At 42.5% G+C, this 16,405-nt stretch overlaps 1 protein-coding gene across 2 annotated transcripts in view; it reads right to left on the bottom strand.

Annotated features, from left to right (window-relative positions):
- Positions 1-16,405, bottom strand: part of LOC144767333 (proton channel OTOP2-like) — a 319,185-nt gene that overhangs the window by 116,361 nt on the left and 186,419 nt on the right. For both annotated transcript variants that reach the window (XM_078650816.1, XM_078650815.1), the window contains exon 4: positions 9,522-9,664. In XM_078650816.1, coding sequence (XP_078506942.1) covers positions 9,522-9,664 — 143 coding nt within the window. The remainder of the gene's footprint in view (positions 1-9,521; positions 9,665-16,405) is intronic.

The raw sequence follows: 16,405 nt of genomic DNA, 5'->3' as shown, positions 1-16,405 counted from the left end.
GGTCCACCGGAAGCCAATGCAGTGAACTGAGAGCAGAGGAGCCCGAGGATGCTTGGGGAGATCCAATACAAGCCCAGCCGCGGCGTTTTGTACTAACTGTAGGCGGCGCAACTGGCCCTTGTCTATACCAAAATAAAGGGCATTACAGTAGTCCTGTCTGGCTAAAATTAAAGCCACCTCAACCTTTTTTCGGGCTTCAAAGGACAGAAACTGGGAGATCTTTCTATTCACCCGAATAAGGCCAAAGCAGGTAGCAACTGTTCTGGATACCTGGTGAGACATAGAGAGGCCAGTATCAAGCATCACTCCTATATTTTTTCCCTGAGAGACAGGGGTGGGGCTGAGACCCAGGGAAATGGGCCACCATTTACTGGACCAGATGTCTGACCTGTCCCCAAAAATCAAGGTCGCCGTCTTCTCACCGTTGAGTTTCAAATAATTTTGAACCATCCAAGTGGAGACAGCCGTCATGCAGTTCTTAAAATTGAGCGCAGCATCACTGGGATTTTGGGTGATAGATACCATGATCTGTGTGTCGTCCGCATAGAACAACACCTCAAGTCCAAAAGAATGCACCACCCTGGCCAGCAGGGCCACGTAGATATTAAAAAGGGTAGGACTCAAAGACGAGCCCTGAGGCACTCCGCAGACCAGGGGACAGGACTCTGAGTAAAAGTCACCCAATCTAACGGTTTGAGACCGTTGGGTAAGAAAGGAAGCAAGAAGGTCCAGGGCCCGTCCGCCCACCCCTATCTCACTGAGACGCTCCACCAGTCTCAAAGGGGAGAGGGTGTCTAATGCAGCAGTAAGATCGAGTAGGATGAGGAGAGTGGTATAACCTGCATCCACCTGCACTCTTATGCTGTCCAACACCGTGGTAAGAGCCATCTCCGTGCTATGCGCCCGCCTGAAATCATGTTGGGAACCATCAAGGATATTATGGTCCCTCAGGTAAACACTCAAATGTGAGTTCAGATGGGATTCGAGAATTTTAGCAGGGAGAGGCAGTAATGGGGATAGAGCGAACATTTTAAAGATTTTGTGGGTCTAGGGACGGTTTCTTAAGGATGGGCCTGACCACCGCAGCCTTCCAGGTTGCTGGATAGTGGCCCGAAGAGATAGCTAAATTCAGGACCATCATAAGATGCGGGATCAAGGCTTTTTAAGCCATTTTTATAACTTTTGGGGGAAAGGGGTCCAAGGGTGAGCCAGACTTAATGCTTCAAGCAAAAGGTTAACCGAGGTAGGTGATAACTTGGGAAAGTCGCAAAAACCTGCCGAAATGAGGCTGTTGGAAGAGCTGTTGAGGCAGCCCTTAGTGGGGACATCCAAATCCAAATTGACATTAAGAAGCTGCAGTTGTTCAAAGATGTTGGAAATTTTGGAGCAGAAAAAGGAGGATAAACGATCCCATAGCTCCTGTGACGGTTCTACTTTATCCGAGACTGTCGGAGCCACTAAGGAGTTAAAAAATTTAAAAAGCTCCTTAGGGGAAGTAATAGCCCCCGTGATCTTTGAGTAATGTATTTTCTTTTCCTCCATTATAGCTGCTTTATATGCCTTCAGGCATTTCTTATGGGATTCCCTGCCAGCGGGTGCTAGGTCCTTCCGCCAGTGTCTTTCCACCCTTCTGCACTCTTGTCTCATATTACGGAGACGGTCAGAAAACCATGGAGCGGAAGGCGTTTTTCTGGCAGAATAGCACATTTTTAAAGGGGCAAGCGAGTCAATCACCGCCGTGATTTTATTAGAAAGACCCACTGCTGCCGGGTCTACATTAAGAGGGACTGGTTGCTGGAAGTCCGCAAAGGCAGTCATGACTGCCTTGTTAGAGATCCGAGAAAAAATTCTTTTTGGATCGTTTTCAGCCCAGAGCTCTCAGTGTTAGCCAGGGAAATAGCCCTAAGAGCAAAAGAAACTGCGAAGTGGTCGGACCAAGAAAGGGGAAGGGACACACCCACTAGTAGGCGATCATCATTTGAAATGAGCCCATCAAGGGTATGGCCCGCAATGTGGGTAGAGGTGTTTACTAATTGGGTAAATCCATAGCCCTTCATACATGCTAACAAAATTTGGGTATCATGATTAGCGTGATCCTCTAAGTGAAAATTAAAATTGCCAAGAAGCGTGAGATTAGTACGCTCAAGGTAAGGCTCAAGAAGCTTGCTAAAATTATCAGTAAACATAAAATACCCGAAAAGCTCTCAGTGTGGGTAAAGTTTATGGAGAAATATAGAGCCTGATAGAGATCGGAGGCTGAAGTCAAAGGTTCTTATCTACAGTTTTATTTTTAAAACAAAATTTGGCCCTCATTATGATGTTGGTGGGACAGCCACTGACAGCCCGTCGGTGGCAGACCCACGACATGTAGGGCAGCGGTATGACTGCCAGATTACAATACTGATGGTCAGAACACAATGGTAGGGGGCAAGACCACTGCCTCAGACAGGTTCAAGGAGCCCGGAGGGTGGCAGTCGGACACTAATCCCTACAGTGGAGGCAATGCCTGTGCTGTCATAGGGAGTAGGATGTCCCTTTCTGACTGCCTTTTCGTGGTGGTCACACGGCCATGAAAAGGCACATGTTGCCTGGCACACAGTGCATGGATGTTTAAAAAATGCCTTTTTTTCTACTGCAGCTTGTGCTGCAGCCCTTTTCCAGGCCACAGCAGAAGTCGCAATAGAAAAGGGCATTTTACGACCACCTGCACAGCGGTTGTATCGTGATAAGGCAGTTGGGACTGCCGACTCTTTGTCGGATGGTCACCTGCCCGCAACGATGGCGGTCGGATGCTCGTCTGACCACCATCGTAATGAGGCTCTTGTTTTGTTAGTATTGGGGAAGCTGCTGGGCTCTTGTCATTAAAAAAATACACTGGCTAAAAGCAAAAATATTTTTTGGTCTCAAAAATAACACATGGCCATAGTAGTCTTTGCCATTGAAGAGAACTGCTTGGTGGGTGAAGCTGCTCCTTTTGAAACGGCAAAATGATGTCACTTAGAGTGAAGTTAGCCAATAGCTGAAGTGGACTCACTGCCCTATGCTGTATGCTGTTTCGCACTGAAGAAAAATGTGAATGACAAAAGAACAGACCAACGGATAAAGAGAGCTGGTTGAAACCACCTGTGGTAATATAATATACTTATACTTTCAGTAAAATGAAATGGTCTTCACTAACACAAGACATAAAAATGTATTACACACAGTATAGGACAGGCTGCTGTAGTTTAAACAAGTATTGGCAAAGCTAATAGACCTTTTATTTTTAAATGCAAACATATGCCATAAAAATAGAAATAAATAAAGAAAATATACTGGTACCTAAATGTGGGTGCCTTATGCTTGCATTAACAAATTCAATTTAAACAACATTTATTGTAGCCGCTATTAAAGTAGCAATTAGTTTCAAACAAGGCTTTCATAAGAGGTATCTATTTAGGTATTATTATTTGTGAAAGACACTAGAATAATTTATCACCTAACCCAGTACTGAAATCGCAGACATCTATGGCCTCCGGAGCGCGGGTTTCAAGGTTCAAAACCTGCGCCGGCGGCAGCTCAGTATCATGTGACTCTGGCCAATAGCTCACCTAATCTCCCGATGGCCCGAGTGCCTGGAGACCCTTAGGGGTGATAAGATGTGCTCTACAAATCTGTAATTGTGGTATTGGTCATATGTGTTGTGTTGTGCGCGTGGTCTATCTCGTGTGTGTGTTAGCGCGTGTAAGTGTGTGCATGTGTGGAATGTATGCTTGGAGAGAATGTAGAGAGTAGGGAAGGCAGTTGCTGAGGAGGAGGGTTGGAGGTTGCTGTTGTGTTCAGTGTCGCTGTATCGTACTACTTGAATAAAGAAGTAAGAAATCCAGATGTGCTTACGCTCATCCTTTCAACATATGGCAACGAGCGGGATCAAGCAGCGACACTGAGCACTTATGAAAATAATTTTTCTTTCTTCTACAAAAAATTTTTCTTCACCACAGTGGATTTGCTATTTCTGTGAATTTATGCTGACCTTCAAGGCCGTGGATGTCTGGTACACTTTTGAACTTCATATCGGACTTGAGTGGTGAGGTTTTGATGGGAGTTCATACCTTTAGTAACGCTTAATCCTTGCCGTTACATGCCGTTGCTTCTTGCATCTTTCGGGCGGCCTTGCATCTTTCAAGCAGCTGAGTTCTCGTGCATGAGTGGCTTGAGCGTGGACACTTCATATTCCACGTTCTCATTGGTTTGGGAGGAAAATTAACGTTGTTATGGAAAGGTTCAAGTTTTATTCGAGGGCTCAAAAAGTGGATGAGTCAATTGATCAATATGTTTCAGCTTTAAGGGGTTTAGCTGTTACATGTGAGTTTGAAAGTATGACATATGACCAGGTAGTACTTCGTTAAAAAATGCCATTGAAGTAGCTAGAGGTGTGGAAATTTCGGACCAATGTATTCGTGAAGTTAGAAATGAGAAAAATTATTCTGAATCCAGTTCAGTTAATGTGATAAATAAGGGTGACAAATCCAAGTTCAAGAATGATAATAAGTCGTTTAGTAATTATCCTAAGAAAAGTAACGAGAAAAGTTACGAGAAAAGTAATGAGCAAAAGAAATTTGCATGTTATAGGTGCGGATCTACCAACCATTTAGCTAACTATAAGTGGTGTCCTGCACTTGAGAAAATATGCACCAACTGTAAAAAAAAGGGACATTTCACTTGAGTGTGTCACAACTTTAAAGCTAAAGTTAATTGTATCCAAGAAGATGATCAAGATGACATTAATTGTATTCAAGAAGAGGGTCAAGATGATATTTTTCATGTGGTAGGTGAAGTTTGCAGTGTACATGATGAATCAGTTAAGGGGACGAGTAAAGTTAAAAAATTACCATCATGCATCGTCAACATTGATGGTCTAGAAGTTAAGGTGATGGTAGATTCTTGTGCATGGTATACCATTATGGGCATGGATCTATTTAAATCGCTTTGGCCAAACAGATCATTATTAGGATCGGATGTACATCCTGGAAGTTACACTGGACATAAAATACCTTTAGAAGGGTTTATATTGGCTAAGATCAGTTTTGAACAGAATTCGTGTCAAGGAAAAATTTACGTAGCTAACAAAGGTGCAACCATTCTAGGATGACCACATATAACTGACTTGGGTATGAAAATTGATCCTAGTTTAGATTGTCCTGTGTATTCTATTCAGAATGATTGTCATGATATTAACAACTATTCATTCCTTAACGAAAAATTTCCTGATGTATTTTCCAATAGCATCGGCAAGATGATTGGATTCAAACATAGAATCATTTTAAGAGAAGGTGCGTATCCCGTGAGACAAAAACTTAGGAACGTACCTATTAGTTATAGAGAGAAATTGGGTGAAATACTAAAAAAATTATGCAAGGATGGAATTGTTGAACCAGTTGAAAGTTCAGATTGGGTTTCGCCAGTGGTGATTTCCCTTAAATCCAATGGCGATTTACGCTTGTGTGTCGATTTAAGATGTCTAAATGACGCCATTTGGGTTGACACATTTCCTCTTCCAAATTTACAAGAACTCACGTCTTCTGTTGGTGGGTCCTCTTGGTTTTCCAAGATAGATTTGACAAATGCGTATCACCAGATTGTTTTAGATGAAGATTCTAAGCATTGTACTGCATTCATTACCACAGAAGGAATGTTTAGATATAAACGTATGCCTTTTGGCCTTGCAAGTGCGTCTGCAGTGTTTCAAAGAGAGATGTGCAGAATTTTACAAGGCATTAAAAATGCAAAAGTATTCCAGGACGACATTTTAATATATGGAAAGAATAAGGAATGTCATGATGAAAGTTTATATGCTGTTTTAGAAGCATTGAGAAGTAGTGGATTAACTATCAAAAATGAAAAGTGTGTTTTTGGGAAACCTGAAGTGGAGTATTTAGGACATGTTATATCCAAGGATGGTATTCAACCAAAAATTGGTCATGTGGATGCAATTTTAGCTGTTCCTGAACCTACAAATAAGGAACAATTAATGTCATTCTTAGGATTAACAGAATTTTACTCACGTTTTATTGAGAATTATGCCTCTAAAGTTGAACCATTAAGATCATTGTTAAAAAGAGGTGTAGCATTTACATGGGGTGAGCAACAAAAAATGTGTTTTGAAAAGGTAAAGAAAGAAATTCTCACTACACCATGTTTGAAACCCTTCTTGCCAACTGCTGAATGTATATTGTCTGTGGATGCATCTGGATATGGCATTGGTGCTGTGTTTTCTCAGCATGTTAAATCAGAGAAGTGGGTAGTTGCGTATGCTTCACGCACGTTGACAAAATCAGAACGCAATTATTCTGTGATAGAGAAGGAGTTGTTGGCTGCTTCATGGGCTGCTGAGAGATTTAGGATGTACGTATGGGGGGAAAAATTCAAAATTTGTACCGATCATAAACCCTTGGTAAATATTTTGAGACCTGAAGGTGGGAAGAATTTAACTCCTAGGTTAGCTCGCTTAGCTTCAAAGCTGCAAATGTTCAGTTTTGACATAGAATATATTCCTGGTAAGGATAACGTGGTTGCGGATGGTCTTTCAAGATTACCCAATGTAGATTCGACAGGAACTGAAATTAACAATGATTGTGAAATAGCTTTTACCATCAAGGATGTATTTTTGATTGATGGAAAGAATGTCAATAACATAGTATCTGAGGCGTCATGGATGTGCGAGATGGACAAGGATGTTGTTTTGAAAAAGGTTAAACAGTTCATAATTAATGGTTGGCCAAAGGAGTCTAACTTACGGGGTGAATGTGCTGCATTTTGGAAAGTTAAAGAGGAACTATGTGTTGTTAATGATATTGTTTTAAGAGGAGACAGAATTGTACCTCCATTTAGCTTAAGGAAGGACGTTGTTGAGAAGAGTCACATGGGGCACGGTGGTATGTCCAGTACTAAAAGAAGAATTAAAGAGTGGTTTTGGTGGCCAGGAGTTGATTCTATGGTGGATCGTCTAGTGAGGAACTGCAAAGTTTGTTGTACCAGTGATAAGGTAGCAAAGCCGTTGAATGTTCCTTTAACTATGGTGGAGTTACCCGAGTATCCTTGGCAAAAGGTTGCCATTGATTTTATGGGTCCATTTTCAGCTTTATCAGCAAAGGATTGTTATGCCATTGTATTAGTCGATTACTATTCGAAATGGCCTGAGGTAAGAATGGTAAATGGGATGACTACGGATGTGGTCATTGAGTTTTTAGAAGATGTGTTTTCAAGGGAAGGAGTCCCGGAAGTCCTAGTTTCGGATAATGGGCCTCAGTTTGTGTCACAAAAAATTGAAGAATTTTTAGTGGTGATGGGCATCAAGCACATCAAATCATCACTATATCATCCCGAAAGTAATGGTCAAGTTGAGCGCTTCAACAGGGTGGTCAAGGAAGTGTTTGAATTAGCATTGAGTGCAGGATTACCTTGGAGGAAGGCTCTACAAGAAAGATTGACTGCATATCGTGTCACCCCACATTCTGCTACAGGGAAAACACCTTTTGAAGTTTTGAGAGGTAGGAAACCATTTACTGGGTTAGTTCCTTGGTGGTTGAGGAAAAGGAATGATAAAGTGCAGTGCAATAACAACGATATAGATAAAGAGGTTAGATCTGAAGTCAAAAAGTATCACGATCGTAGTCAACGGTATAATAAAGGTAAATGTAGTTGGCCGTTGGTTAAGATAGGTCAAATGGTCCGAGTAAAGAATCCTAGAATTGTGCTGAAGGGTGAAAGTGTATGGTCTAAACCCCTGAGAGTAATGAAGGTGTTTGGTAGTGCAGTAGAATTGGAGGATGGTAAGAGGTGGAATTTTCGCCAATTGTGTCTTTGCAATGAGAGGGATGGCGGGGTGAGTTCACGATCTGTTGTTGATGATGGAGTGTGTAGTGGATATATGTTAGGTGATGATTTTGGACTAATGAAGGATGAGACGTCAACTGGAAGTACGAGTAGTTGTAATACCAGATGTGACACATCTGGCAGTGATGTAACCAGGAGTAGGAGTGGTGTTAGTGATGTTATTGAACCAGGTTCCACTAATGCCAATACTAGTGTTGAAGGTGAGACTTTACGCCGTGGTGATAGAACAAGGAAGTTGCCTGTCCAGTTTACTGATTTTAAGCTAGGGTAACTTTTTGGTTAGTGTCTTGTAAGCTGTTGAGGAGGAGGGTGTGTGGTATTGGTCATATGTGTTGTGTTGTGCGCGTGGTCTATCTCGTGTGTGTGTTAGCGCGTGTAAGTGTGTGCGCGTGTGGAATGTGTGGAATGTATGCTTGGAGAGAATGTAGAGAGTAGGGAAGGCAGTTGCTGAGGAAGAGGGTTGGAGGTTGCTGTTGTGTTCAGTGTCGCTGTATCGTACTACTTGAATAAAGAAGTAAGAAATCCAGATGTGCTTATGCTCATCCTTTCAACAGTAATCTATTATTATTATATGAAGTTACGATGTAATTTGAACTGGAAACAGCATTTACAACACAGACAAAACCATGCGTTCTTTTACCCGGCGTGATAAAGGCAGTCAGCACTTTAGATTCAAAGTGGGTGGGTGGGAAGATTGAAGGAGGAACAGGAAGGATCGGGCCAAGAAGGATCGGGACGCGGCTTGGCAAGTAGGGCTGGGGCCAGGTATTAGATCTCAGGGCAGGGGGGGATTGGATTAATTTTTAGGGTTGGCGGCAGCTTTTAGGGTTCAGGGAGGGGGGTCTAGGTAGTTTTTAGGGTAGGTGGCAGGGTTGTTTGTAGGGCTAGGGGCCTGGGCTTTAGTACTCAGGACGGGGGGGTGGGCTAGGCTGAGATCTTTACCGCGCATATGCCTTTACCAATCATACATTTACAACAAAATTTGTTGTAAAGCCATGCGTAAAGTTGGTTGACCCACTGTTCTATGCAGTATATATGCTATGGCAGAAAGATTCAAAATCTGAATATTTTGTGTATATTCTTTAAATATGCAACACGGTTCAGTGTAAAGTGCTTACTGTGCATTCAAAAGTTATATTTTTAGTAATACACGGACTGTATGAAAGGGCAAACCTTTTTTTAATAGGTTTCCATTGAAAGGATATATTCCACAAATAGTAACACATCCCTACAGTACCTTTCAAAAAGAATAACTCTTGGCCATAATGATGCTACACATGTTTTTTATCAATTAAGGTCTATATTGGCTCCAAACCAGCCTTTACATTTGCTGATTAACCAACTGCACACATTACCATTTCTTTCAGTTTGCACTGGCAGGTGCCCTGGAGAGAAGTTGTGTTTCTTCCTTAACTGTCTGTCTCTCCTCTTGCTTCATAGTACAGGGGACCTCTTCCTTCCATTTCAGCATGAGGCAAACTTGTTGTCAACATTAACCATTCGGGAACACTTGGTTTTTCACAATAAATATGGGAAATGTTGTCGATCAAATTAATTAAGCTATCAAACGTCGTTCCCAATCGATCCCACCCACTTCACCTCTGGATACACATAGTGATGCTTAACTTTTGAGAGGGTTTCCTTACCATGATGGCTGAGAAACTCCAGCTCATTTTCTTCTGTGTAATTCAAAGTCTCCATCATTTCTCTGCTCACGTGGCTCGATTCATCAGTAACAGTGGTCATCCAGATAGCAAGGTTAGTGGTGAGGATGAGCATCAGGCCGCATCTGTGTGCGATACAAGATAAGTGAGGGTAGCATATGTTTGCCTTACAGTTAGCTGGTCTTACAGAATGCTGTTAATAATTAACGTAAACTATTTTTAGTTTGGTGCTCTTGGTTTGTACTCTTATTACATTTCAAGAATTGTATTTGCAATGTTTTCGATTTTTGTATATCAGAATATCCACAACTGTAGTTCTAAGCATAAAGCAAGGAGGCAAGGTGGCTGTGTTTATCTCTCGGTGTGAAAGGGAGTGGATGAGGTGGGCTCGAGAAGAAGGGAGTACGTTGGTTGTTGATTGAGTTTTGAAGGCTAGTGTGAATGCTGTTGGAATAACACAGTGGACCACAACTATCTATCAAAACCACCTGATCATTTAATGTGGCTTTTATGCATCAAGAAAGATATAGAGTTCAAGTTTTAAGCGTGATTCGTGTAGACCATGGTGAGAATCATAGTGCAAACCATGCTTCACCAACGATTAGTGCCAGGAGTAATAGAGCAAGACAATTTGCTAATTTTTTGGGAAATATTTTCCAGTCTGAAGTGAGAAAAGCAATATGGTTGTAAGAGGAGATCATATTTTGGCCATCGTTGGTCTTCGGAAATACCACAATGCTGGCATAGTTGTCCTCATTGCTGATCTCTCAAATCTTTCTCTAATTATTAGGCCTGGCGCTAGCTATACCGTATAGATTTTACTAAAATGATATTATATAAAATGATGTGCTTTCAGCCAGCCCTCATCATCCATTGGTCTGTTGACAGTCACATTCTTCTTCCGCTCTCTACAGTATAGAGCATGGGGCAATTGGTCTGCCCATTTCAGTCATTTGGTAACTTCACTGTGAGAGACGGCATTCTGATATTTCAAAATGAACTCATCCTCACACAAAGGTGTTTGCTTAATGCTAGAGGCTACTATGGAAATATGTGTTTTTTGAGACTCAAAAATATTTTTCCTTTAGCCATTTTTTGTAAATTGGCTAGGGCCTCCCTAGTTCCCACAACAATACAGTTTTGCAAAATGACAAAACAAGCATTGGCAAAGCCAAAAGGCTGCGGGCCAATGCCAGAACTATTGACTTTGCAAATTCTTGTTGGGTCTCGCATTAGGCAAGACCTTTTGTTTCTAATTTATTTTAAAAAATGCAATGCATGCTTACTTACAGGAACTTCCAGTCTGCCCTCTTCATCCATTTGTCTGCTTTAGTGTCATACACATTTTGCTTCCACCCTCTACACTTTACAGCATGGAGCTCTTGGCTTACCTGATTGAGTGATAGCATTTTGCTCTTCCACAATGTGCACATTTTCACACTACCTAGTCCCCTTCAGTGCCTGGGACTACTGGTGCGATGTTCTTTTACATAACATATGTACATATATTTTGGATTATAGAATATACTTATTTTCATTTCATTGCATTTCATTAAGTCTTTATTGCGATTATTCATCATCAAAGACAGTGACATTAAAAATTGATACAAATGTTCCTTCACTTAAAATACACCATAAAGTTCATAAATTTAAATCCTTATACTATACCACATCATCATAAGTTAATAAATAAATATATATACATGCTAAGACAATTTCTTAAAAAAGGATTAAATATATAAACTAGCATAGAGACTTAATTCTACATCAATTATTTTACAAGGGGCTGGTCATCATCCAAACCATAGCAGGGTATTAACATACCGACTCAAACCCCATCTTAATGGGACCCATCTTTAGTCTTTATGCAACTACTGTGCCCCCCATTTTTATTGTGTATGGCCCATGCCCATCTAAAGAACTTTGATACACCAATTACCACGAGGTTGGAGGTGTCTGATTTTAAAATTCTCCTTGCAACCATCGCAGATCTGGTATTCATGGACAAGCATACTGGTTTGAGCCAGATTCTCCTAGGCTGGTGGTAAGCAGGGCATACAAATAAGAAGTGGTCTAAATTCTCACTATGATCTTGACAGAAAGCACACTTGTCACTACTAGCAGGGTTCCGTTTACTTGTAAACCATCATAGAATTAGCGTGCCTATTCTGAACTGATGGTAGAGCTTTCGATCATGAGGCTTGGTAATAAGATCCCAATAATCTTCCAAGAGGGGTTCATCCTTAATATCGAGGAAGTCCCTCGACAATGACTGACTTATATGGGAGGAGAATCTCTTAATTTTAACCAACTCCAAATATGCTGCTCTATAGATCTTTTTCGATTGAAATTCCGCAGCCTCCGGATGTTCCCATAGATTACTCATCCCCATTTCGGTCAACAGGGACCTAATTGCAGTCAGCCATGGGATCTTATATGATCGGCTCAACCGCCTCACTTCCAGTAAGGCCTTGGCATACAAGGAGAGTTCCGGAGTGGTCCACATATGCCTCCAAAATGCCAACGGTCTATAACGTGCTACGTCTTCAAGAGCGTAACAGCCCAGATCGAGAAGCAATAGTAATAAGGGAGACGATTGCGGTAGACCTACTATAGTTCTCATGAACTTATTTTGGGCTAAATAAAGTGGAGATAAATTACAGAAACCCCAAATTTCTGCACCATATAAAATGGCTGGGCTAATTTTGGTTGAATATATCTTTAAAATGGGGGCAATAGGTTTTGTTTGGGACAACCAATGCTCCTTAATCAGGGCACCGGCCAGCTGGGCGTGTTTTAACGCCAGCATTTCGACTTGGGGCTTCCAGCTTAGTTTATTGTTGAATGTGACACCCAAGTAGGTAAAGACGTCTGTCTGCTCCAGTAAAGCACCATCCATATAAACACTTGCTTTGACTGGCTTTGTCCTAAGGAGCACCATAAACTTTGTCTTCCCTACATTGACCACAAGCTCATGTTTGCGGCAAAACACCTCAAAACGAGACAGTGCCATCTGCAGCTCCTGTCTCGTTTTGGATGTGAGCAAGGTGTCGTCCGCGAACATGAGCAGTGGTACTTTCATGCCAGCTAACATTGGCGCGTCGGTTGTGTGATTTACAAAGTACTGGACCACCCCATTTACAAATAAAGAAAACAAGGTGGGAGCCAGCACACACCCCTGTCGAACCCCTTTACAGACCTCGAACCTTTCTGTGGTCTTTCCTGGTTTGCACCAACGAACCTGCGCGTACGTAAATTCGTGAAATTTGACCAAAATAGCAACCAGACATCGGGGCATCCCCATTTTCAATAATGCCTTCCACAATTTCGCCCGGGGAATGAGATCAAATGCGGTTTTTAAATCCACAAATGCCGCAAAGAGCATACCCCCACCTAAAACCACCTCCTTCCAATAAATTAAAACAAATCTGAAGGCCTGATCAAGAGTACCTGTGTGTCACCGAAACCCTGCCTGTAGAGGGGTTAGAATATCGGTTTCGGTCATCCACCCCTGTATCCGCCCAAGCACTAGTCTGGCTACGATCTTTTGAATAGCGTCAATAAGTCTATAGTTAACTGGTGCAGAGCGATCCTCCTTCTTATAAATTGGTATAATCTCTGCACCAGACCAGGATTTCGGAAGCGGGGCTCCACTTACTATAGCATTTGCTAAGAGCTTTATGTATGGGACCCATAGATCTTGGTCTTGTCTAAACAAGTCTGCAGGAATGCAGTCAGGCCCCGGGACCCTACGTTACGCTACCACTCGGAACTATTTTTAACACAGACTCAACCTCTCTGCATGTAAAGTTCAGTGGTTCGTTCAACAAAATAGGCTGGTCGAGCTCCTCACTACTATGTACTGCCTTGAACTGTGCTTCAAAATGCGACACCCATTGTTCTGGTTCAACATGATTGCTCGGGATCTGTGACTGTGGGCTGTTACCCCATTTAACTAGGTGCCAAAATTGGGTCATGTTTCTCCCATTGCATGCATGTAGCAAGTCCTTCCATCTTTCTTCATCCCATTCTCTCTTTGCTTGTCTCTTCTCTGTACAGCTTTATAATTAGCTCTAGACTGTTTGATGTTACCCTGTGACCTTGATTTGATAGCTTCCACAAGGACTTTGTAAGCCTTTCTACAGGTGTTATTATACCATGAACTTGGCTTCAGGGGTCTGATCTTTTTACAAGAGCTTTCTTTAATGAAAAACTTTTTCAGTCCTAGAAAAGTTTGTCGTGAACACCCGGTAGGGTGGCGTTTAACGCCTCCTGGGACTTACAATCTGAGAGTATCGACAAAGAACCCAAAACCATGACACTAATCTGCGCAATATCACTATAATTGTTAGCAATCCTTGCCCACCGAACCCTTCTTAGATCGTTAGTAGCAATAACCGTTTCTGTAGTTAATTCTCCTTCCTTCTGTACTCAACTACAAAAACTTCTGTCATTAATTTTGAGGACCAGGGGGTTGTGATCACTTTCCGGCCTACTCTGAACCTCCATGTCTAAAACTGAGTGCCAGAATTCCACTTTAACGAGAATGTAGTCTATGCGGCTACTGGTTCTTCCATTTTCAAAGGTCTTTGCACCCTGCCTGTCGGACTGCGTCCTCCCATTGGCTGCTCTCAGTCCCCTTTCCAAACAAAGCCCCTTCAATTGAAGGGCGGCCTCCGACCTTTTCCTTATGGGTTGTAGGTCTAAATGTGGGACGCCCCATATTACATCCACATCTTCACTCAGCCTACCATCTTCAAAATCCAGGGGTTCAAAACAAGAATTCAAGTTACCAGCAATGATCAAGTCACTAGTATCTACATCTTGTTCCAAATAACTTTCCAGAATTTTTATGACATTTGAACCCCTACCCCCCGGCTGACCCAGCGAGTAGACATTATATATTGTTATGTCTAAACCTTTTAATTAGCTAACCCGTATGGCCATAATGTCCGGGCACTCAATAGATAACTCATCCACCCTTATCCCCTCGAGTTCTCTCACCCAGCAAGTCAGCCCACCAACTGGTCTACCCCTCAGTCCCCTTGTCGCAGCCTTAAAGAAGTTTAGATAGCCAGGATGATAAACTCCTTCAACCGACCATGTCTCCTGAAATATCCACACATCAGTTGACTCTATGTATGATGACTAATCTGTGGACTTTGGTTTTTGATGCTATTCCTGCTATATTCCAGGAGGATAGAGTCATACATGGCTTGGGGGGAGTAGTACCTGCATTCTCAGTGCTAATCAAAGTCTCCTCTGTGTTCGCGTTAGCTGGTGGGGGAAGACCTGCACTAAGGGTTCTTAAGAAAGGTGGGTCACGGCCGCCTGTAATTTCTAAGATAACTGGCACTAGACCAAAGTCAAATTTAGTGGGGTTTGCACACGGTTCACTTCCCATGCGAACACACCTTGTACCATCAGTCAGTGTGGCACATGGGGAGACATCCTGACTACCCAGCCTGTTGCTAGATTAAGCTTCCAAGTTCCTATCAACAACCCTTTTGGCACTACTTCCCACGGACCACAATAAAGTCTCACTCCCTCCTAGTCAGTCAATATCTTCGAGAGTAGACAGTAACTCGAAGCGATTGCTGGTTTGAACGGGGTAGTCAAACAGATTTTGAACCCTGTTGGAAACCCGCACTTCCTTATATCTTGGCATCTTCCGAGGATTGTAAAAAAAAACTAAAGGAAGTAGTATGATTTCCTCTACTACAGGGGGATGGTAGCCAGCTATTTTTAGGATGGGTTGTACCAAAAGAGGTGACCTAAAACTCAGTACCACACATTCGCCAGCGATAGATTTCTGTGAGTGGCCCAACCAGTTAATTCTTCGCACCATTTTAAATTCTTCAAATAATTGATGTCTAGTGCCTGTCTTTTTACTCACTAAATGGAGAGCCTTATTTTTTAGCGTTTACCAGTGGTCTCTAGTACCTGGATGCAATGTGGGCACATTGGCTAGAACTACCGTACAGGGTGTGGCTTCTGGGGGGAGGTGGAGGCTAGATTGCATGTTTGTATTGCCTTCAATACCCTGGTCCGCCTGCCACCTTCTATTATCTTCAACCCCACGTTGCTGCATCAAGGTTGCGGAGGTACCATTGTTTGAACTTAGGGTAGGAAGGCAGACTGTACTTGTCACAGGTTGTGCAGATACCATACTTGGACGGGCATGTATCGGATTTTCATGGCGCATGTTAGATACAGCCTCTGAAATGTTACAAGGAACCCCCCCATTAGCGAGTATGATAGGTTGAACGAGATTCCTCTGGTTACTACAGGATAAGCATTGTTCGATCTTATTTAGCCTTTCGTAAACTAAAACTAATCTTTTAAATATTGGATCGATAATGGCTGCTAGTTGTTCTTTTAATAGAGAGCACAGTTCCTCTGGATTTAACTGAATACTTGGTACATATTACCCTAGAGTTTTCATCAGCCTGCTTGGGTTGGGAAGCTATTACGGTCGATGTTGAATTTACAACGGGATTAGCAACCGGGGTGTTAGCACCTGGCTTACCAAAAATATGTACCCCACTAGATTTGTTAATGTCGACCAGTGAATTTTGCTTTGCTGTACTTCGGCCTTTCCTTTTTTTAGTGGGTGGTTTTGCTCCTAGTCCCCCCAAAGCTTTCTTCCCCCTGGTCTTTACCGTAACAGGGCTCTGTGCGCTACACCGTTCTTGAGGGATTCCTGGGGTGGGGGACAAAATCTCATCACGAGCCATGCTAGGGGGAGTTCTGTTACATGCAGATTCTAAATCATTGCCTGCCAATGATTGAGGTGACTGGGATCTAAGCAAGGAGTCGCCCCGGGAGCGTGCAGGTTCCAGCGAGAGCCTTCGCTCAGTTGCCTG

Source organism: Lissotriton helveticus, chromosome 7 (genome assembly GCF_964261635.1).
Source record: "Lissotriton helveticus chromosome 7, aLisHel1.1, whole genome shotgun sequence".
Classification (NCBI taxonomy): Eukaryota; Metazoa; Chordata; class Amphibia; order Caudata; family Salamandridae; genus Lissotriton; species Lissotriton helveticus.
This window is presented reverse-complemented; position numbering and strand designations above follow the sequence as displayed.